Source organism: Harpia harpyja, chromosome 16, assembly GCF_026419915.1.
Source record: "Harpia harpyja isolate bHarHar1 chromosome 16, bHarHar1 primary haplotype, whole genome shotgun sequence".
Lineage (NCBI taxonomy): Eukaryota > Metazoa > Chordata > Aves > Accipitriformes > Accipitridae > Harpia > Harpia harpyja.
This window is the reverse complement of record NC_068955.1, coordinates 33,439,841-33,461,784: the sequence shown is the minus strand read 5'-3', so window position 1 is coordinate 33,461,784 and position 21,944 is coordinate 33,439,841. Positions and strand designations below refer to the sequence as shown.

At 50.8% G+C, this 21,944-nt stretch overlaps 1 protein-coding gene across 3 annotated transcripts; it reads left to right on the top strand.

Moving 5' to 3' along the window:
• Positions 1–6,191: 6,191 nt before the first annotated feature.
• LOC128152595 (SITS-binding protein-like) lies at positions 6,192–21,642 on the top strand. 3 transcript variants are annotated; one of them, XM_052811005.1, is made up of 12 exons: positions 6,192–6,351; positions 6,572–6,653; positions 7,211–7,750; positions 10,371–10,542; positions 11,346–11,553; positions 11,682–11,832; positions 12,094–12,291; positions 12,748–13,016; positions 14,723–14,859; positions 16,322–16,443; positions 17,244–17,423; positions 21,219–21,642. In XM_052811005.1, exons 3-12 carry the CDS (start codon positions 7,292–7,294, stop codon positions 21,390–21,392), a joined length of 2,070 nt encoding a protein of 689 aa, XP_052666965.1. In that variant the 5' UTR covers positions 6,192–6,351; positions 6,572–6,653; positions 7,211–7,291; the 3' UTR covers positions 21,393–21,642. The 3 variants fall into 3 exon arrangements, with proteins under 3 accessions (XP_052666965.1, XP_052666966.1, XP_052666964.1); XM_052811006.1 differs by lacking the exon at positions 6,572–6,653 and having other exon boundaries at positions 7,247–7,750; XM_052811004.1 differs by lacking the exon at positions 6,572–6,653.
• Positions 21,643–21,944: the final 302 nt, after the last annotated feature.

The following is a 21,944-nucleotide window of genomic DNA, read 5'->3' as shown; positions in this document are numbered from 1 at the left end:
CACAAATTATTCGAAATGATGAATGAGAGAGGACCAGCTTGTGAGCAGAGAGCACAGCCAGCCGCCGGGAACAGCATCCTTCAGCGCTCCTGGTCTCTGGGAACAGAGGAGCGCTCGGCACAGCAGGGATCGCTGTCCTGAATTAACCCCAGCGCTTTTTTTATAGCACAAGGAATTCAAAAAGGTTTTCAGCCAAAAGCTCGGTGTGGTCGCTGCCCATGTTTCAGCCTGCAGCCCCCTCACCGAGGCCAGGAGGCAGCTTGGCCTTGCTAGCCTGCTATAATTAGCAAGAAACCTCATTAGTATCAGGCTCAGTTGCTTTCAGAGAGGCCAGGGTAAGCTTGTCAGGGCTGCTAATTGCTAATTAGTGAAAGCCTTTAGTGGCTCTCCTGGGGGAGGTTCCCCTCTCAGGTACAAAGTCTTGAGGGTGCCTTATCCATCACGGGTGGGAAGAGGCTCAGTGGGGTGGGCTCTCTGTGGGGACCTGGGGATTAAATGTACCCTTGGGGGTGGTGCACAGGGGCACCCCCATAAATCCTAAATCCCTGTGGTGGAGGCTCTGCAGGGCTCCAGCAAGAGAGGAGGAGGAAGAAGAAGGAGAGGAGGAAGAAGAAGGAGGTCTCTCCCTTCCTTGGAGCAGAGCCTGCAGCTTTAGAGGCTCGGGGAGGTGGGTTAAAACCAGGTGCCCGGAGAGGAGGTGCCCAGACCTCCATTTTGCAGCCCCTTGGAAGTGCTTGGGTCTGTGGGGACGCCTGACCTGCAGCCTCCTCCTCGCTGAGAAGGGCAACGCCACTAGTAACATTAAAGGGGATTTTGGGGGTGGAAGTCAGGAGTGTGTGGAGTGAGGGCTGTGGTTTGGCTTGCCTTGCCTCAGAGACCTCCAAAAAAAACCCCAAACCACCCTTGTGGAGGACCAGGCTTCAGGGCTGCTTAATAACCCATGCAGGAAAGAGAGCTTGATGGAGCTGGGGTATCCCATAGTGATCCTCTGGGCAAATGTTCCTGTGTGTTGTTGGAAAATGCCACCCCTCTGGGGACACGTGGGTGTCCCGAAGGCTGTCCTGCACCTGGGCACCCGCAGTCCTTCGAGCCCCATGTCTGGGCCGTGATGGCTCAGCTCCACGGAGAGCAGCTGAAGAGTTTGGGTCTCATCATCCAAAAGGCATCTCCAGGGCAGTGATTTAACTAGGTGAGCATGTAGGCTGCAAATCTGCTTCCCAGATTTCTGGGAAGCTTAGATGAAGTAAATGAAACAGAAATGTCCTTCCCAAAAGCTCCCTTGCCTGCCGGTCCCCAGCAGCAGCTCCCTGGCATGCCAAGCCTCCGTATTATCTCCCCTTAACCCATCTGCAAATGCCTTCACTGAAAAAGCAAGGTGAGTGTGTATGGCGTGGGCTGAGATCAGTACATATAACTTCTTTTTTCCCCCTACATTGCACTCGGGTTGAGCCCTGTAGAGTGAGATGGAGCAGGAACCCTGCGCCGATGCTCGAATCCTTGTTGGCACCTACTCCTCTGCTTACACACCCCATGTGGTTTTGGGGAGCTTTCTCAAAAATTAAGCCAGCTATGGGGCTGGGACCCAACTCTAGCAGCCAAAGCCTTGCTCAGAAAGTTAAAACCATGCTTAGGTGGGAAGGCTGATTTCACAGGAGGTGTGATCCCTTCTTAGCAAGGGGCACAGAATAAGCCTACGAGGTGGAGTGGAGCTGCTTTCTCTTTGCAGCTGCAGCCTTTATTATCAATCTTGTATTTGTTGGGGTTTTTTTAAATAAAAAAAAGAGGGTTTGGGCCTTTTTGAAGGCTTTACCCAGAGGAGCAGTGTGTGGATCTGGCCTTGCCACAGCCCCAAACCCGGTCCTGGGGGTTGAGGGGAGAGCAGAGCAGCTAGCAGCTTCTTCCAAGCAGTTGCTGCTTTTAGACACCCAAAATAAGTGCAACCTCTCCCCCCTAATGAATTGCTTCGATTTAAGCTCAGAGCAGAAAAATTGAGATTGTCTGGGTGTTGTGATATTTCCTGGCCTGAAGATGCCCGACCTGGATGCCTGGAGGCTTCTGGGTCTGGGGGTGCAGGAGGGCAAGTGCCTGATAAAGGTGGTTTTCCTCAGCACAGCAGGTTCCTCTCTCCCACATTAGCAATTTTAGGTGATTTTTGTGCCATGAGTGCGTTGGGCACGTGGGGTCAGTCCCTGCCACTCTCTCACCACCCTAGCTGTCCCTTAAATATCGGGCTTTGCCTGGGGTGAGAGGGGGGGCAAGGGGTACACAAGAGCCATTTCCATCCCATCGGCACCGACTGGTGCTGGCAGCTGGAGCCTGTGACTTTCCAGCTGCTTCGGACGGCTGCCGTGACACATCTGTGGAAAATTTTGGGAAGCTGAATACCTGTGGGGTGCTCTGTGCTGTCCCCCAGCCCACCCTCTGCCTGAAAAACGGCTGCTTGATGTGAGCCCACGCTGAAAGCTCAGACGGGCTGTGGCTGGACGCAAACAACTCACAACTCGGTGCTCCTGGTTCAGGCGGACACGGTGTGGGGGAAGAGACAATAGTCCCGGGCGGTCGTTTCCAAATGCTGTTACTATTTATGTGCCCACGTTCTCAATGCGAGTCCTGCTGCTCATTGTTTTGCCATTATAAATAGCTGTGAAGTTGCCTGGGAGTTCATGGAAATTCGGGATTGCTTTCCGGGGGAAATCTGGGGCTGAGATTTAGGGTTTTCAGGAACTATATCACCCTTTTTTCTTTTTTTTTCTTTTAAACTGTTCAATAGCTTAGCTCTAATAACTAGCACAAGGCTCTATAAGGCACGGAGAATTTCAGCACAGCCAAAGGCTTTTGCTGGCCCTGAAAGGAAAGGCAGGGAACTGCAACAGGGAGAAAAGCAAAAGGAAAACATCCACCGCAGCACATCAGCTGCCTTGTTCCTGGGTTTCATTTTTAAGGCATCTCCTCCTGGTTAGAGAACAGCACACAAACCACGGGTAGGTACTGCAGTGGCGGTGAGGGCAGGCGGATGGGGACGTCGGTGCTGTCAAGCTTTGGGTGATCTGATTTGGCTCATCACTTTATTTCCTGGCTTGTATATATAATGTGGAAAAAAAAAAGGGGGGGGTTGGGTGTAGGCTTTTAAGGCAATGTAGGATCCAGCCCCACAGTGAGAGCTTGGCCAGAGCCTGGGGGATGAGGCTGCTCCCCCCTAGGGAAAATCGAGGAGAGATGCCAAGTCCTGGAGGCGCTTTGCTGCTCCCACCAGTTTTCTTTTGTTCTTGGCCAGCCGACGTTTTGGGTTTTTTTTAAAATAATAATATGAAAAAAACCCCAAACAAGCATCCCGAGTATAGGCTGGGCATACTGCTGGGAAGCTGTGACTGTAATCACTGGCACTATGAGGTTGTAGGGAAATATTGATAGTAAGGGCTGGTCCTCTCCAAGTGCAGCCCTGTGCTTCTCACCTCTGCTCACATGCGTGGAAAATCCCTGTGGCTGTTTGCGCTCTCTGTTTTTCCAGCCAGCCTGAAAGGTAACGATAGGATTTTAAAAAGGATGCTGTATGCAATCTGCAGGGTGTACTGTGAAGGAAGCCTCTCTTGCGGGCCACCGATCCTAAATCCCAATGGGAATAAGCCTTAGTCCCTATTTTCTGGGTGTTTCACCAAAAAGCTTTGATTCCCAAGCTCTGCTTATTGACACTGGTGGGTTAAATGTATTCCCAGCTGCCCACCCCCTCCCTTCCCTGGGCACCAGCAGCCAGGAGTTGCATCCCACCCACCCCAGCAAAAGCCCTGGAGGGTTTGTAAATCAAACCCCTTCAGAGGTAGCACATGTGCCCCTCAGCATCCATGGGGCTTGGAAAGCCTCATCGGCTGTGACATGGGAAACTCGAGGTCTCTTCAGACCTGCAAGGGTCGGCTTGCTGGAAACCAGGCGAACCGCCCCAAAATGTTTTTTCTCCTGCGACCGGTCAAGGAGAAGTGGTTTTTCTTGGCGGTTTAAGGAAGACTAATGGAGGCCAAGTGGGGCTTCAAGCTGTTTGTGGGAGCCAGGTCGTGCTGTGATTTGTGATGGGCAGGAAAATTGGTAAAACCATTCCTCCACCCTCAAAAAAAAAAAAAAAAAAATTTGATGAGAGGGTTCAGTCCCAAATCCCCCACACAGTCACCTATTTGCCAAGCTGGCAGGGGCCCCCTAATTTGGCAAAATATTGGGTTGCTGAAACCTCCAGCAGGATTTTTCCCTGGTATGCAAGAAGAGATTTGAGCTGCTTTTTAAAAAAAATCCCCATTTCCCTGGCATCCCGCCTGGTTGCAGCCCCCCCCTTAGCCTGTTGCATTGTCACCGCTGTGCTAATAGCAACCACTGGGCTCGTCGTCCCTGGGTTTCTCTAATCCCGTCTTGAAGTGATTCACGGCCCCTCTGCCATCCCGCAGCCGTGATTTAATCGTGTGCCGTGGGACAGAGCTTTGCCTTGAGCTGCCACTGCCAAATAACCCCATCAGTCTGTGTGTGTGTGTGTCCCCGGCCTGTTTTGGGGTGAGGAATGGGGAATTGCTGATCCCTGTGCAGCTTTTCTGGATTTTTAGGGCTACTACTGCATCCCCATCCATCCCTCTCTATCTTGGACCAGATGATGACCACAGCCGCACCCCAAAGGTCATTTTTCTCACCTCCTCTGCCCTGTTTCTGCATGTTTTTTAGCCGAACTATGCTTTTGCTAGGGCAGATGGAGTTGTTAAACCTCATAAAAAGAGTGGCAAATCCCACCCTAATAATTCAGTTGGCTTAGGTGTATGTTGTAGCTGAACAGCTTTGGATCACCATGGGACTTTATTAACTTCTACTTGTTGCCTTTATCCAGGTCGTGGGGTGTGGTGAGCAGTGCGAGTTCCATGACCTTGCCTGTAACTTCTTTGGTGGAAGAAGCACCCCTTCTCCCTTCTTTTTTTTAATGTTTTTGCCTTTATTTTAACTAGTTTTCAGTCTATAACCTTCACGGCTTTTTTTGGGGTGTCCTGTGAGAGTTGGGACCTTTTTCTTTGGCACATCACACCCAATGCCATCTCCATCACCTAGAGCTTTGCTATAATCTCTTCTAACCTGGCAGCTGGAGAGAGCATTTTCCCAGGTGATCCCCGGTCCCTGTTTGGACGGACATCATTGTCCCCCATCTCGTCTTCAAGCTTTCGGTGAAGCCTGCCTCATCCTTTCTCCTTACCCTGGATCCAACCTTTTCTCCCTGCTCTGGAGCCCCTGCCAGCAGCTGGGAGATGCTTGTCCTGATAGGATCGACCCATTTTCCCCTCCATCCCTTACTGGATATTGCCCCAGTTGAAATTAAAAATCGATACTGGAGGTGCCTGTGGGAAAGGCCCCTCCAGGGGCTTATTTGGGCCATGGCCAAGGATTTTCATGGTGGATTCAGCCCTCCTGAGACCCTCTCAAAGAGCAGCATCTCCTGCGGTGAGTAGTGCTTTTGTCTTTGGGTTCAGGGTTTGGGGTTGTTGGGGTTTTGCCTGGATGCAGAATGGGGCAACTCTTTGAAATGTCAATTTTTTTTTTTTTTTTTTATTGCTTGGCAGCCAGTGTGTTGTAATATTGCTTGTAAAATCCAGGTGTTCCCTGATCACCCACAGGTAGGGGGAGGACTGGTGGGATGAGTGCTTGGGGCATGGAAAAGGGGATGGAAATCCCAGATTTCTAGAGTTTTCTGCACTGGTGGGGACTGCAATGGTCCCAGGTGGCTGCTTGCCTCTGCAAGGGTGCTCTGCTTCTGGGTGCAAGCAGCACCCTTTCCTGCAGCCCTGGAGATGACCCGAGGGGGCCCCCAGCAGCTCATTTAGAAACAGGGAGAAAGTCCTCCAAATATAATAATAGTAGTAATAATAATAACAACCAAAAAAGCCAAAGCAGCGGAACAGGGAGGCTTAGCGCTGTCACGACTCTCATGTGTGGATTCGCACGTGTGTAGTAAGGGCTCAACTGGAGCCATCTCAATAACTTTGAAAAAAATCCCTTTAAAATTATTCCCATATAAATAAATGCTTTTTAAAATTATTCTTTTAATTTCCTGCTTCTGCTTCTAATGTAACTACCTGAGGATACGTGAAGCCTGCAAGGGAGCAGGGTGGGAGGGAGCACGCCATGTCTCGTCTTGGATAACGCTCTTGGGTTAGTTTGGATCAAGTTGCCTCGGCTGTAAAGGTCTCTGACGTGGCTGGGAGGAAAAACTACCCTGGGGAAAGAGGAGAAAAACCTGCTGCCCAACCCGCCAGTGGAAAAATAATTGGGGCTTGAGTGCTCTGTCATCGGCAGCAACTTTGGGGGCTGCTAAAGCATCTTTTAACCTGCCTTTAGGTAAAAGAAATGCAGCTGTGCCTTTGCTGGGAGGCGGTGGCGGGGGGACGCGACGGGTGGGTGCGCTGAGCCGGGGAGAGGTGGCACCCGTTCCTGGTGGGCTATCGGCCCCAAAAGGCAGCGTAGCCCCTGGGCAGGTGGGAAGGAGGCAGCAGAGGCGGTCAGGGCAGCCTGGGACGGGGGGAGAAGCCGGTGTCACCCCACGGGGTTGTCACCGCAGGTGGCCCCTTGCCCGGCTGGAGCACCGGGTGCCTGTTCCCTCGAGCGAGGGCTCAGCCAGTGCAGCCGGACCGTGCCCGCAGGTAATTTTTCTCCCTGCTCTATGCATTAATCAAATACTTTTACAGGCAAGAGGGAAGGGGGGTGGAAAACCAGTGTTGCGTTCCCCCACTCTTTCTCTAACCACCCCTGCAATATTTTTTCTGCACGCCCCCGGCTATTTACTGCTGCTTTGCAAACCGAGAAGCAAAGCCACGCTGCTTCGCGAAGCGAAAACCCAAAGATCTGCGGAGGCTCGACCGCTGCCTCGTTTCCCATCAGCTGCTGCCTCGTCTGCCCTCCCGTGGCTTTTGGCCACGCGTGTGCTTCTCTGCGGCCCCGGACGGCGTCGCTGAGCGGATGCTGCCGGCCGTGCCAAGGGGTTGAGCTGACAGCCGGCACGGGGTTTTGTGGTTGAGCCGTCGTCGCAGCCAGCGCCGAGCCCGGCAGTGGGATTAGCCGCGCGGTGGCGAGCAGAGGGAGGCTGCAGAAGAGAGATTTCTCTTACCTTTGGATTACTGCAAAGAGAAAAGAGTTGCGGCTTTATTTTTTTTTAAACTCTTTTTTTTTTTTTTTTTTTTTTAATATTCTTTTGGAGCAGTCCAAGAAGAGGGTTGTCTTCCTTGTGCTGCTGCAGGAGGGGAGAGAAAGAGGAGTCGGAGCATCCCCCTGCGATCGCACCATGCCACTCGCCCGCCCCACCGGCCAAATCCCCGATGCTGCTTGGACCTCGGGCTTCAGGGAGATGACGGAGCCCTGGAAAGGTGCTGTCGGCTGCCTTGGCGTGGCCGTCTTCTTCGCCATGACCATCGGCATCATCTCCTGGCAGGCGCTGGAGCAGTCACCGGAGGAGTGGGTGCTGCGGGGCCGCACCAGTGGGATGCTGTGGGAGCGCCGGCGGGGTGCCCTGCTCCTGCGGGCGCTGCCGGCAGGGCGGACGGTGGCGGTGATCGCGGTGGGCGGCGTGCCGGCCGCCGAGCCGCCTCCGCCACGGGACCGCTGCTGGCACGACGGTGGGCAGTTCTGCTACACCTGGGAGGAGGATGCCGAGCTCCGGCTCTCCCTCGAGCCCCCGCCAGCCCCCGCCACCGAGTGCTACGGCGTCCGCTGGACCCCGCTGCGCCCCGACGTGATGCTAAAGGTAACGGGGACCCCCGTGCCCTTCTCTGAACTGTGGCGTTTGGCGTAAAACGAGCCAAAGCGAGGAGGATCTGGCCTGAACGTGCAATTTCCCAGCACGGTTATGGGGTTGCACCATGGTTGGGGGCACCCCATCTTCCAAAGCCTCCAGTGGCTGGAGGGTCCCAGATGGGAAAAGCCCCTTTGGAAGCCTCGTGCCCTGATGCCAAGCCACCAAAACACCAAGGGGCCGCGGCCACCTCCTCCCGGTGCCACACTGGTAACCCCAGGGTGGGAGAACCGTGTTTATATAGAGACAGAATAAATAACCGCCTAAGATCACAATGTTGGCAAGAAACGCGAGGAGCTCAGGAAGGTCTCTCCCAACCACAGACACAATGTGGCAGCTCTCTCGGGATGGAATTAATCCATGTCCACTGCTGCAAAAAATTATGGGGGCTTGGTTTGTTTTTTTTTATCCTTCCCAGTTTTCTCCTTCAGTTAAATAAAAGCAGACTCTGAAAGTGAGCCTGAGGGAAGGGAAGGAAAAACCCTGTCAGACTGTGGCGTCCTGTTGTGGAGAGCCCTCAGGACAGGTGAGGGAGCGAGATGGGATCCTGCGGGGATGGGCATTTCTTCCCCTTTAGCTGTAAATTGCCTGTTGACATAATTTTGGGCCAGTGGAAGGTGTTGCCTGAACACAACCGCTGCGCGTGGGGCTGATTTTCCTTTGCTGACATCAATTTGGGGTGGTTGAGAGGATGAGCAAGATAAAAAGTGGGGAAAAAGCCTATTCTGAAAAAAAAAAATCAAAACAAAACCAAAAACCTATTGGAAAATATGATCCAGTGAAATTTAAGAGTTAAGAATAGGCTTTTTCCGCTCCCCCCCCCCGCTTCCCAGCTGGTGTAACTAGTTCAGCTGACACCTGGTACAGCTATTCTGAGCCTCCAGGGTTTCCACTTTAATAATTCACATCTCCTCTCCCCACCCCTTAGTGAGACTTAACCTCTCTCTGCCCCCACGGCAGAAACAAGCTCAGGGCTCCAGGAGCGCTGCCCGAGCCTTGGGATCGGGGTCGGGGTGAATAAAACTACGTTGTGTTGAGCTGGGAGGTCGTCGTGTCCCTCTCTGCCCGTCCCACCCTCCCTCCGCAGCCCCAAATCCCCAGGCTTTCGGGGAAGCCCGTCCCCACATGTGAAGTCATGCGGGATGCTAAGTCCTGCTGATCCCTGCTTTGGCAGAAAGGGGAAAGTTTTTAGAGGCTTTGAAGTGAAAATTGATGGTTTCTGAAGGGAGGCGGGTCAAGGATGGGGACGTGCCCTGGGACCAGCAGCTTTTGGAGATGGCTCATTGCTCTGCTGCCCCGTCAGCCCTACGAGAAGTGCCCCAAATACCCAAACTGATTTAGTCTAGCTGGGGGAATTACTCTCTATTACCAGCCCTCAGGGAAGAGGGAGGCTTTGCCCTGGGAGAGAGCAGAAAACCCACAAGTTACCCCAGGGACACTGCGGTGCTATTGAGATGAGCACTCACGACAAGGTTAAAATCTCCCTCTGTGCATGCAGGTGGGGATAGCTGCAGATTCAGGTTGTAAATTCACCCCAGAAACACTGCAGAAAGTAGCTAGGAGAAGTTTGGGGGGGGTGGGGTGGTAGTGTTTGTTGGGTTTTTTGTTTGTTTGTTTTTAAAAACCCCAAACAAACAGATTTTTTCCAAGATGGGTTTATGAAAGCACTGTCACTGTATTTTAAAGCCGCTGCCTTGAATTTTCCACCTCCACTGTCACTCTTGTCCTGCAGCAACGTGCACCTGTGAAGCCCCTTCGCTTAAACAGTTTTCAGCATCTTTTCACCAGCAACTCAAAACCCCATTAATTTTTGATAATTGTGATGAGTGCAGGAATGTAACCAGGTGGGCTCTCCAAGGCACCGGGTATCACGCGTGGGTGTTACCTCTGGGTCGCCGGACTGCTTCACAGCAATTTTATTTAAGTACATCTACCTAAAACTGGCAGGCCTTGGGGAAGATGTCTTGTGGTTTTTTTATTTTAGAGGAAACCATAATTTTTAAGCTATAGAGTTTTTATTCCTGTGGTGGGATTTTTATATTCCTCTACGTGGCTGCATGTTGAATGCAGATGTGTAAGGGGAGATGGAAGAAAAATTGTTGTCTTTGTTTACCTTGAACAACAACAAGTCTTAACTTGCTAATTAAAGCCAAAGTGCATAACTTGCACTTTTGACTTTTGCTACAATTTTTTTTTTTCTCTTCCTACTCTTACACCATTTGATAACTTTAATAAGTTGCACACTGAGAAATCAAGCGGTTAGGAAGAATTTCAGCACTTTGTTGTACCTGAAAGCCCAGCTCTTGTTCTTGTGGAGGAAAAACTTAAACCCAAGTATCTTCTACCGGGTTAGATGTGGGAAGCAAAGAGTGAGCACCCACTGCTTTTTGCATAAAACACCTAAATCTTATGGGATTGGGGGTTTTCCTCCTGCAAAAAGACCAGTCCCATGACTGGTCTGACAACACTGGAATAACTTGCACGGGGTTTGCCTCTCCAAATGCAACTACTCGCGCATTCGTCCTCACCTCGAGGCGTTTCTCGCCATCTGATGATGCTCTCTTGGCTGCAGGATTGCTTCTCCATGGCCAACGTCTCCTGGTACGGAGGGGCGAGCATCCGCGCCCAGCGCTGGCCGCTCAACGGCGCCGAGAGCCACGCGCAGCCCTTCGTCAGTGGTGACTTCAGCAAAAACCCCGCTGGCTACGGGCCTGTTTTGGAGAGATACTTTTTAGGCTCAACAGGTAATTGCATCCTTCCCTGTCCAATGCCCTATTGCTTTAACCCCTGTGTTTCTCCATCCCTCTCCCCATCTATAAAGCAACTAGTTTAAGAGCAGGATAGATGTCTCCGAGATTAAAATATCCTACAAATGTAACGACAGCTGGCAGCAGGACACAAAGGACGGATCCCACACTGCCTCATCCCTGGGGAAAAGGTCATGATATTAAACCTCAGTGCACCTAAGCTGTGTTTACAAGTCAGTGCCTGAGAAGATGGGGTTGATCCAAGTCACCCCAGGGAAATCCCATGCTCTTGATGTGTCTTTTTTAAGCAGAGATCTGTGTCCATTGCTGCATCCTCCAGCTCCACTCGAGTGGCTTCAGCCTGAGCTCACGGGTCCCTGACGCTGGTACGGGATGCTGGATGCAGGCATGAGTTCACCTGCTGTTGCCATTTTCGGGTGGATATTTAGATTATTCTGCAGAATGCCAAACTTCAGATATTCCCCCAAATTAATCAACTGATCTGCAACTGCCCTGCATTGATGAAGCTGAAGCCGCTGCCTAAGCTGAATGCAGAGCAAAAAGGCAAGAAACGGAGCAAATCCAGCCCTTGAAAGGCATTTTGGAGGTTAAAAGGGAATAGCAGAAACAGAGAGTGGGGGTTTGCTTGCATGGCCGGATCTGTGGCCGGGATCAATCCGGGAGGTCCTGCTACCAGTTCGGCTCTGCCCTGCGCATCCCCGTCCCTGTGGCCACCAGCGTGAGGACCGAGAGGAGCCAGCCGCTTGCTGAGGCACCGTTTTCCTCTTCTCTCCCCAAAGGAGTGACGGTGACAGTGGCGCCCGATGTGCCCCTTTTCGTCTCGCTGGAGAGCAATAGGCATTTCTGCCTGGAAACGCCGGCGGGGAGAGCCGCCGTGCCCCTGCGCTACCTCCTCTGCGTCAGCCCCGACGTTGCGGCCGCCCACCAGCTCGTGGGCAGCCAGCTCGTGGGGCAGGCGCGGGCGCTGCCGGACACGGCCCTCCTGGGGTAAGATGCTCCTTCCCTCCCGGCTACGGGGTTCCTTTCCAAGCCCTTATCCCGGTCGATGCCCTGAGCACCTCGTGCCGGCGCAAGGCGCAAACCCCTCTGCCTCCCCGGCTCTTTCCACCATGCAGGTCTCCCATCTGGCGGTATCACGGCCCGGCGGGTTCGGCTGCCAAAATTAAACGAGGTCTGAGGTCGCTGGCCAAGAGATTGAAGCGGCATCATCTTCAGGAGGGGGTCCTGGCCCTGGGCGAGCGCTGCACCGCCATCCTCGCCGCCGCGGTACGTCCCGTCCTGCCGGCCCTCGGGCTCGAAAGGCAAACGAAGAGATGCCGTCAGCCCTGCTCTGGGCACGGTTAAATCCCTACGTGTAAAATGCAAATGCACCCGTTTTGTGGGGTGGGGGCTGGGAACCTCCCCTCCCTGAGAAGGGACGCTCGGTTTGGAGTTTCACCTTGCGCAGGTGGTGACACCCAGCAGCCGGTGCTCGGCGGCTTTGCCACTCCTACAAAACACCTTTTTTCTGCCTTTCCTTCCCCACAGGACCACATGCCCTGGGAGCGGAGGAAGAGGCACGACTCGACGCGCGCCTGGGACCCTTCCCTGATCGAACCGCTGCAGCTCTCCATCACGCTGTCCCCGTACGCCAGCATCGCCTCCCCGCTCTTCTTGCGCTCGCTGCGGGACGGCGAGGCGGCGAGCTACTGGCTGAGTCTGCAGCCCCAATCCGGGGGCTGCTCGGTACGAGACCCTCCTCCAACCCCTGAACCTGCTGCTCAACATAAAATCAAAATTAAAGCTGAATAAATACTGGCAGAGGAGGACAACCCGATCCTCTTGTGTTGGGGGCAAAGCGATGTCTGGGGGAGCGGCTTTTCTCCTTTTTCATAAGGAAGCAGCTTTCAAATTTCCAGTTCCAAAAGACATTTTTAGAAGTTGCCGGTGTTCAGAAAATCCCCCTCGATTCCCTTTTTTGCAGTCATTTTAATGATATGCCAATTTGCCATCAACTCAGGGATTTTTGGCGGGGGGGGGGGAACACATTGAGAGAGGGTTTACACCTCTTACATGTTGTGCCACAATGGTGCAAATTGTGGTAGGGCAGGATGAGGGCAGAGCGGGCATCCTCCAGCCCTGCACCCCGGGGTTGTCGGGATATTTTGTGGATCTGATAGACATTTTCATCCTCTGCCGCAGGTCCCACTGCTGACCACGTGGAAGGGGCGGCTTTGCGCCCGCCTGAACATCACCAGCGAGGCGGCGCTGAGCTGGTACCTGGCACGTGCCCGGCGCCTGCGGCAGGTGCTGGGAGCCGCGTACGTGGTCTTCGAGGGTGCCGAGGGCAATGCTTTCCTGGAGCAAGACGTCCCACCTCCCGCAGAGCTGGTGGGCGACCGATACACCGGGGCGCTGGCAGCGGCGCTGGCGACGCTGGGAAACGCCACTGTCATCAGCGCTGGTGCCAGGTGGGTACCAAGGAGAAGATGCTTCGCTGGAGCCGATGGCTGCGTGAGCTGCTTGGGAGATGGTTGAGGTGATGATTTAAACGTGCCCTTGGGATGCCGAGACACCACTCAGCACCTAGGGAAGGAGCATGGAGGTGGTCTAGAGCAATATGTAGGGAGGGATTGCTCTCATATCTCGTCTTCCTCTCTTTTGGAGCATTTTAATTATTTTTCTTAAAAGTCTCAAAGCATAAAAATGCTTAAATGCATTAATGCCAGATGCAATAAAAACACATCTTGTCATTTATGGCCATTCAAGCTCTGGGTCACTGCCTCTTCTGCAGGAGGGAGAGGGTGAACCCTGGAGTCTTGGCCAAATCCCTGTGTTGGTAATCGCTTGTGGTGTCAAATGATTGCAGTGTTCTGACTTTTCATGCTTGCATAGCCCACAACAGGGTTCATCTATTAACATGGGGACCCTTTGGTCAAAGGCACCAAAAACTATTACTTTTTTCCCATTATTTTCATGTTTGGCAGATGCAAAGGCATTTGAAGGCTGTTTGCAAAATGACTTATTTCATGTTGTGGATGAGGCATCGACAGTAAATTGCATGAGAAGGCAACTTTGAAAAAGCAGTTTCACATGCCAAGGTGGTGATGGGCTCTTACTCAGCCATCTGCAAAACCAGACTTGTGGAAAACCCCCTTTTTCTAACCATTTTTTAGTCCGACCAGGATCATACCTTTCCTGGTGGGCAGTTTCCATACCAGAAGTGTTTCATAAAGTCTCGCATCAGCCTGACCAGCTCCTGAGATGAAAAAGTGTCCCTGGGAGACCTTTGGGGAGTCAGCAAATGGGTGGGAGGTTGAGGAAGAAACCAAACTCTAGGAGCAAGCAGACTCAGACCAACCCACCCCACTCCCCCCCCCCCCCCCCCCCCCCGCCATGGTTCAATGAGCTCCAGACCATTTTTCAAGCCAAAGCTCATAATGAAGGTCCAGATATGACCCTTTTTGGCCACGAGAAACACTGTGTCCTGTACTGGGCTGCTTGATGATGTGATCCCCTGCCCCCCCCCCCCCCCCCCAAAGTAAACCCAAGGCATAGAAATGCTACTGGGGGAAAAAAAATATGGGGAAAATAATGTTTTCTTCTGGGGGATAGATAAAACTGCTGTCAGGAATGACAGCTGCTCAGTGTGAAACAGAGGAGTGCAAATGAAAGCCAGGAGGAGAAATCCTCCCTGCAGGACATGTCCCCTGGGCCATCCACATCGCAAGGAGGTTGGTGCTTTGGGTTTGGGGAACCGCGTGGACCTGGGGCTGAGGGTGCTGTTGGGATACCCCAGCTGGTGTCACGGGTATGTTTTCTGTGAGCATTTTGCCATGTGAGAAGTAGCGAGAAGACAGCTGCAACCCAGAGCGTGGCTGTGCTGCCGTCAAGGTGGGCCACCAAATTGCGGTCCTCATGAGATCAAGCCAGGAGAAGGAAAGCTTTGAATAGGGGATTTGGGGAGAAGGAGGAGGATTGGGGTTGCCCAGCTCGGCAGGGCAGGTGCAGTGGGTGGGAGTGGTATTGGGGAGAACTGATTTCCTTCCAACGGAGATGCCAAGTGGTTGGAGAAACCCATATCTGACCACAGTGACTGCCAAGACAGCCAGGCGTCAGAGAGTTTCGGCTCCTGTGAGCCATCTAAAAACATTGGGTTTGTCCTTGTTTCCCCCAGATCCAGTCATCTACCGCTCTTCGTCCAGATGAGCCCGCTGCACTCGGACTGGAGCCACGCTGGGCTGAAGGGCGTTATTCCCTCCGTGCTGCACTACAGCCTCTTGGGCTACAACTTCTTCATCCCCGATGCAGTAGGTAATAATTTCTTTTCTGCTTTTTCCCCCTATTTCTGGCTCTTCTGAAGAGACTTTTGCAGCAGTTGTTCAGGCGGGAGGAGCATGGGAGGTACATTTGCACCATCTGGCTTAGGTGTGCTATATGAAGGCTTGAAACGCTTGGTTCCCAGTACCCAATTTTCTGCTGTGCTGACTTGATTGGGTTGCATGTTACTAGGGAATTGACCGAGGAATTGAAAACAAAAAAACATGTTGTAAATTTTAATAGGCAGCCCTAGAAGCAGCCAGGTCTCTGGGGGATGCCCTTCACAGAGCTTAACCGCAGGCGGAGGGCAGCCCGCCGCCTCTCGCAGCTTTGCTTGAGCGAAAACCCACCCAGCAAAAGCGAGGAGGGAGCCCACAGCCGGGAAACTGCATGCCCAGGCTCCTGGCTGGGAAATAGATGTTCCTAAAACACTAGCAGCCCTGCTCCAAGTTTGTGTTTCTGCTCCAAAGCACAATGGATTGAGAAATCCTTAAATAAAAACATTATAGAAGTCAAGAAACAATCCTTTAACTGGGGCCAAGCAGCTCGTTTTTCCCCTCTTCTTGGAGGTGACTGGGTTATTTGTGTTTAAAACGTGCCCCAAACAGAGATGCTGCACGTGAAGTGTCAGACCCAGAGAGCAGAGCTGCAAAGGCGGTCCTGAAAAAGGGGGTTGTTGAGCAATTTTTCAATTTGGCCTCTATTTTTAGCCAGTTTTCCTTAGAAAACAAGGCTTAGGCAATCACAGCATGCCAGTTCCCTCCCCAAAGAGATGTGGGAGGGACACCACAGCTTGGGAGATGTAATAGGGAACAGGGGCTGGTCAGGATGGGGAAAGCCTCTGGCAGAAATGGGGTTTTGTAGATGGTTCGGGTGAGCCCTTGGTGTTGGGAGGGGGGGTTGGTACCACTTCTAGGAGAAGCTGTGCCAGATTTTCGGAGCTCCTAGGGATGCTTCAGCCCCAAGGGCTTCATTTCCCTTTCCCTGTCCCATCCCATCCTCTCTTGTCCTTCCCAAGCCCCTCTCTGGTGTTTCAGAGGGGAACTGGAATCCCCTTCCATGACACGTTTCTGATTAATTAGTTGGCAATACTCTGCTTCTCCACCACCCTTCACTATGAGTTTGAAGGGATCCAAATTAGAGGAGCATTTTCTTGTGATGCTTTGTCTTTGCACATCAAAGTGGCAAAGTCCAGCATTTTCCCAACACTCTTCTTTGCAGGAGAGAAATCCCGTTTTTACAATGCCCCAGCATGTCTGGTCCTAAAATGGCCAGAGATGGATGTCTGATTGACGTTTGCTGATGGTGCTCAAGGAAGAAAAACACGGGTGGGGAGAACTCAGCCCCTCTTGCAATGGGGTAACATGTCCTGCCCGCATGGTGAGCAGGTCGTTTGGGACTCATCCCACCATGAGATGCCCCCGAGCGGCTTTGCTCAGCTCCTTGTCCCCGGCAGGAGGGAGCCTGGCCAGTGACGCCCCAGGGGACCCAGAGCTGTACGTGCGGTGGCTGCAGATCGTGACGTTTCTCCCCGTGATGGCCTTCAGCACGCCGCCCTGGCTCTGCTGCGACGCCTGGGTATGTACTCCCATGCCCTGTGGAGGAGGACACGGTGTCCCTTATACGACAAACACCCCCAAAAGCCATTAAGGTCCCTACCGGGGAAAGCTGAGGCTAAAAATCTCTGTCCTGTTCTTGCTACCCACAAAATCCTGCTCTCTGCCCCAGCAACCAGATCACTGTACACTCTCAGCAGTATTTCTGCTGCAAAATTCATGTGAGTTTTTGTGGCTTTATACTTCACAGCTATGTGCAACCGCGGGACCAGTATCTACAACACCTGTAGAAATGACAGCAATCATCATGTGTCTCTCTCCCTCCTTTTTGCTGCTGAAGTTCTTTAACTATTCGGTCAAACTATAATTAATATCTACAGCAGGGTGAAGCCTGCAGATTCACATTTGAGATCTTTTTAAACAGTCGGAGGCATTTTCCCAGGGATGTCACCTTTAGGGCAATAAAAGGGGAGAGTGATTCTTAAAATTGGGGGCACAGGGGGAAATGTCATTAAATCTCTTTGCCAGCAGCAAAAAAGTTCATTGCTTTGGTTAGACATCAACACCCTGGTGGATATCACCAGTCAGCTGCTGTCCCCAGCTTTTGCATCTAATGGGAATAAATCCACTGTATGAACCCTGTTTGCGCCTTGTTAGCTGCCATAACTTGATCAGGACGTTGCAATTTGCTAATCTCTCTTCCCAAGGGGGAAAAAAAAAATATATATGTATGTATGCAAATTTTCTTTTCTTTCTGCTTGTTTTGCTGTTTATTGGATGAAGGACTTGTCATGGGTTTCTTTTTCTTCCCCCACCCTGCAGGTCCTGAATCTTACCCGGCAATGCATACAGAGGCACCAGGACTTCGTCGTGCCACTCCTCCTAAAATACAGCGAGGAATGGCTTAGTTTGGGGTACCCCATCTTCCGGCCGGCGTGGTGGCTCAGTCCCACAGATCCAACTGCTTTTACCATAGAGGATGAATTTCTCATTGGAGATGAGGTAGGAAATGTGGGGACTGAATACCCTCAAAGGGTAGGTGGGGGCAAATAAGGTGCCCCCTGTGCTCGCCCATCTGCCTCTTTGCATCCTACCTGAATACAGTGCTCATACAGAGGTTGTGTGAAACCAAAGGGCTGAGGGGACCCTGTTGGCTCCTTCAGGTTTGCAATTTAGAAAATTGTGCCTCATCCTCCCATTTTTGTAAGGAGACCTTTTATTTTGTGTGGTGGCATCACTTTATCTTTGTCCCTCCTGCTTTGCCTGGGTGCGGCATCCCAGCAGCTCAAGATTTTGGCAGTTCCTACATTGTTTTTTTTTCCATTAAAAGCATATTTATACTATTCATGCTATTGCGTTCATTTTGCAGCAACATGTTGGGCTGTCTTTACATGGGGATGCTGCTAATCATGGGGATATCGTCTCCCTAAAAAAAAATCCCAATCCCAAGAGCAAAGCTCAACAGGAGTTTGTTTCTTGTTTTAATATAAAAGCAGCTTGTGCTGCAGAGTTATCTTTTTGGGCTCTGCTTGCAACCTCCAACAGATACTGCAATACCTGATTTCCAAGCTTGAGTTTCTGGCCACAGATTCTGTGGATTCAATTTATAGATTTTTTTTTTTTTTTAAAGGAAACTTTCACTGCAGGAAATTACTTTTTAAGAAGCAGCAGAAAGACATTTTAGCAGAGAGCTCAGATAACCAAGTGTAAAGGCTTTAAAACACACATCCTTGGCACAAATGAATTTTAGACTAGCATTGTGCAAGCACAGAGGTTGGAGGGAACTGAGGCTTTTCTGCTGTCCCAACATGCTGTAGAGTACACGTTTGGGCAGTAACAATGGTATTAGTTATAACTGAGCATGCTAAAACCTAGTTCCTTCCCCCAAAATCTCTCAGACTGAAAAATCCCTGATGCAATTGAATCAGCCAGGGCAGAAATGTGGTCTGTGTTAGTGAGGTGAGATTCCCAGTAAAATACCACAAACTTGGGGGGCGGGGGAAACAGTCAGAGCAGCTTTAGCCCTCTCTCCCAGGAGGCGCAAAGCTTTGGCTTGGCTGAAAGCTCCTAAAATACGGTAAAATGTGATGTCTGCTCCACAAACTTGTCAGGGCCAAGCCCTTCTGGCAAAAAGCTCGCCTGATTTTCAATCCCTTCACCCCCCTGAAAGAGCCTGAGCTTGTGGCAGGAGAGCCCAGACAGGGGATGTTTTGACTTTAAAGCTGGGTTTTGAAAGCTGGAAGAATAGAAATGCACTCCAAACCCAGCTTTGGTGCAATTTGGAGCATCATTAATAATAAACTACTGGCAAATACACAGGGGGGTTCTGTCCCGGTATGGTCTGAGGCAGGACTAAGTGCTAGGATGCTGGGATAAACCTCTTGAGCATCATCCCTCAGCGCAAGCAGGGTGCTGACAAACTCGGCTTTGTGCTATTGCTGTAGCCCTCCTGCTTCTGAGTTGTGCCCCAGGCTTTCTTGCAGGTAACTCTGGGCTGCTTTGAAATCTGACTTTCAGGCTGTGATTTGTACATTCATTACTTCCAGATCTCGTTCATCCAGATCTCTTGGCAGCACACTTTCAACCTGAATCAGGCCGGACAATGTATCTGTCAAATTAGCAGAGTGCTCAATAAGCAGTTTTTATGTCAGATTTTTGCTGACTACCAAGGGAAACAAACATCTGCTGCCTTTGAGCAGACGGGACAGCAATGCCTCTGGGTTTTCTGCAAGCATTTTGGGAGGCGGTGGTGTGGGACTGCAGTGGTCGGGGTGGTTTTGATCCTTGACTAGAGGTCTTGAAACTGGATTTAGCACTGCACGGCCATATTCCAGCATTGCTCATAAGCAAACTTCCACTACTGCAAAAGGGAATTGGAGCTGACCGCTATTGACTCCTTCCAGCAAAGCATACTGAAATGTAATAGCAAAGAGACAAGTTTCACTCATTTGGCAAAAAAATATTGTTGGGTGCTGTTTTGTGGCTGTGACGCAGCATCGCTGCGTGTCAGTGCCATGTGCCTGGTGAAAGCGGATGCTGCAAGAGGCAGGGAAGCCAGGTCTTGCTGCCAAATATATTTATGAAGGCCAGGAGGGTCCAAAAGTGTCCCCCAAGGTGTGCCAAACACCACATCTCCCTGGGACAATGCTGCCATGTAGCTCAAGGAGCATCACTAAGGGGTGCAGGGATAAGTCCCCAGCACTTGCTCTTTGCTGTTGACCAGGACTTCCAAAAATGGGGTGTAAGAGGGACTGATCCATAAATTTCATATCCAGTTTTCACTATTTAGCCTTTTTTGTTTGTTTGTTTCCTCCTTTAATGGTCTTTCTAGAGTTTTAATTTTTTTCCTATCATCCCCTCTTTTTTTATCATCATGTGAACCCGGTTCTGCACAAATACAAATCAAAGCCTCAGTGTTCAAGCAGATTTAAACTGAAGCCAAAGCAGCTAGTTTGGGGGGGCGGGGTGGGTTTTTTTTCCTTTTCAAAGAAGCTTTGTTTTTTCTTGCAAAACTCTTATTTAGGGCCCTGAAAACCTCTTTCAGCTTCTGAAGTGAAATAATTTATCAGGAATAAATATTCTCAGAATGTTGGAAACTGCTTTTCCCATAAAGCAAGGAGGGGAAAAAAAAAAATCTCTAAAGTTCCTTGGAGACTGGATTACTTTGACTAAGTCATTGGGGAGGAGTGAGCAGAGCACATTTCTCCTTATGCCTCATATCTGAATGGGACTCACTGATTTGTGACCCAAGTGCAACTTTTTTTTATGCTTTCATTTTTATATGCTTTTTAAAATGCAATTGCCAATATGCCAAGGCTGCCAGCTGGGATTTTCATGAACATTTAAGGGCATTGGGCAGCTAAATCCCTTGAATCTCCAAAGGAGCCTTGAGTCCATAGAATGATAAATGTGAATATGTTGCTTGAGACTCTGTATATCATGTTGTATATTTTGAACACAAGCTTTTCCTAGGGTTTATGTAACCTGCAATGCTTAATTAGTCTGAGAGGCTGAAACACAAATCTTTCTCCTAAATGCAGGAGAGGAAAGGTGGGGAGGGAGAGTTAAGTTGCCTGGAGAGCAGCCCCGGGCAGAGGGCTTTTGAAGCCCTCCTTTTTAGCAGCCTGGAGCCAAAGCTCTTCTCCTACCCCTATAACGTGTTCCTTTCTAATTGAAATTTAGAATTTAGTTTCTGCTTGGTTTCATACCAGATTATGAAGATTATGGGAGGAAAGGGAAATTCCCAATTCTGCCCCAAATCCCCTATGTGGCATGGGGATGTCTATTGCCCTGACTCTGTGCCACCAATTCCCATTGCAATCCTGCAAAACCTCCTCAGAAGCTGCCTCAAGTGAGCCTGAACCCACCTGCAGCACCTGGGATTTGCTGGCCTGCCCGCGCCCACCCTGTCTTACTCGACCTAGAAGCATGAGTTTTGTTTTGCCGGAAACACAGATTTCTGATGGGCTTTTTTGTTCAGGTCTTCCAAAATATGAGCTGGATGGTCTCTAGGGGCTACTGCAGGCAACAGTGATCCCAGTCCCAGTCAGATGAAGGCCACTGCATCATCCTTTCTCACTGCAATTCAAGAACCCTTGCACTTACCAGCTTTGGCCTCTGCTTCTTGCACGGATGGATACTTTCATTTGCAGTGATGAGCCAGACTTCCTGATCTTCTCTGTGGTTGCTTGCTTGTCCCTTCAGCCTCATGGTTTGCTTGGCACAGCTAGTGGTATGTCCTGGCTAATCCTCCAACTGCTAAATTTCTTTCTTTTTTCTTTCTTTTTTTCACTGCAGGTCCTGGTTGCCCCAATAACAGAAAAAGGGCAAACGTGGAGAGATATCTACCTGCCTGGAGAAGGGCATCTATGGATGGACACCAACACTGCCCGTGTGTTTGATGGAGGCACCATCCTCAGGAATTACTCCGCCAGTCTTGCAGAGGTGCCGGTTTTTGTAAAGACCTCCTAAATTCACAGACTGCTGCAGCTTTTGGACAGTTGACCTCTTTCAGAGCAGCACTGGCCAAATGTGCTCGTTCTTCCTTGAGACTATTTCAGCCTATTTGCACTTTTCCAAGACCCCCCCCCCCCTTTTTTTTTTCCAGCAGAAATTGTTTGAATCTTTTGTTATTTGCTGTTATTCTAAAATAGCGGAAATACAGCTTTGGCACAAACATACATCCATGCAGAATGCTGACCTATGTCTTTCCAGGGTTTTGCCACTGTGTGTGTGTGTGTGTTTAGGTGGGCACATCCAGCATTTCCAGGTCCCCGGCACCATGCTCAAAGATGTGGCCTTGTCCAGAGAGTGGATTTTCCAGAATGGGAGATAAATGAACATCAGCTTATACCCAATGGGATGCTTTGCATTTAAAGAAAAAAGTATATGTGGGGAAAACTAAATATGATAGCTCCATTCATGTGCATGGACGTCAGGCGTGCTAAATGATATCTGCTTCTCTCATCTGATGCTGTGTGTATGGTCGCCCAGGAGAGTCTTTGATAGCAAGAGCCTGACTTG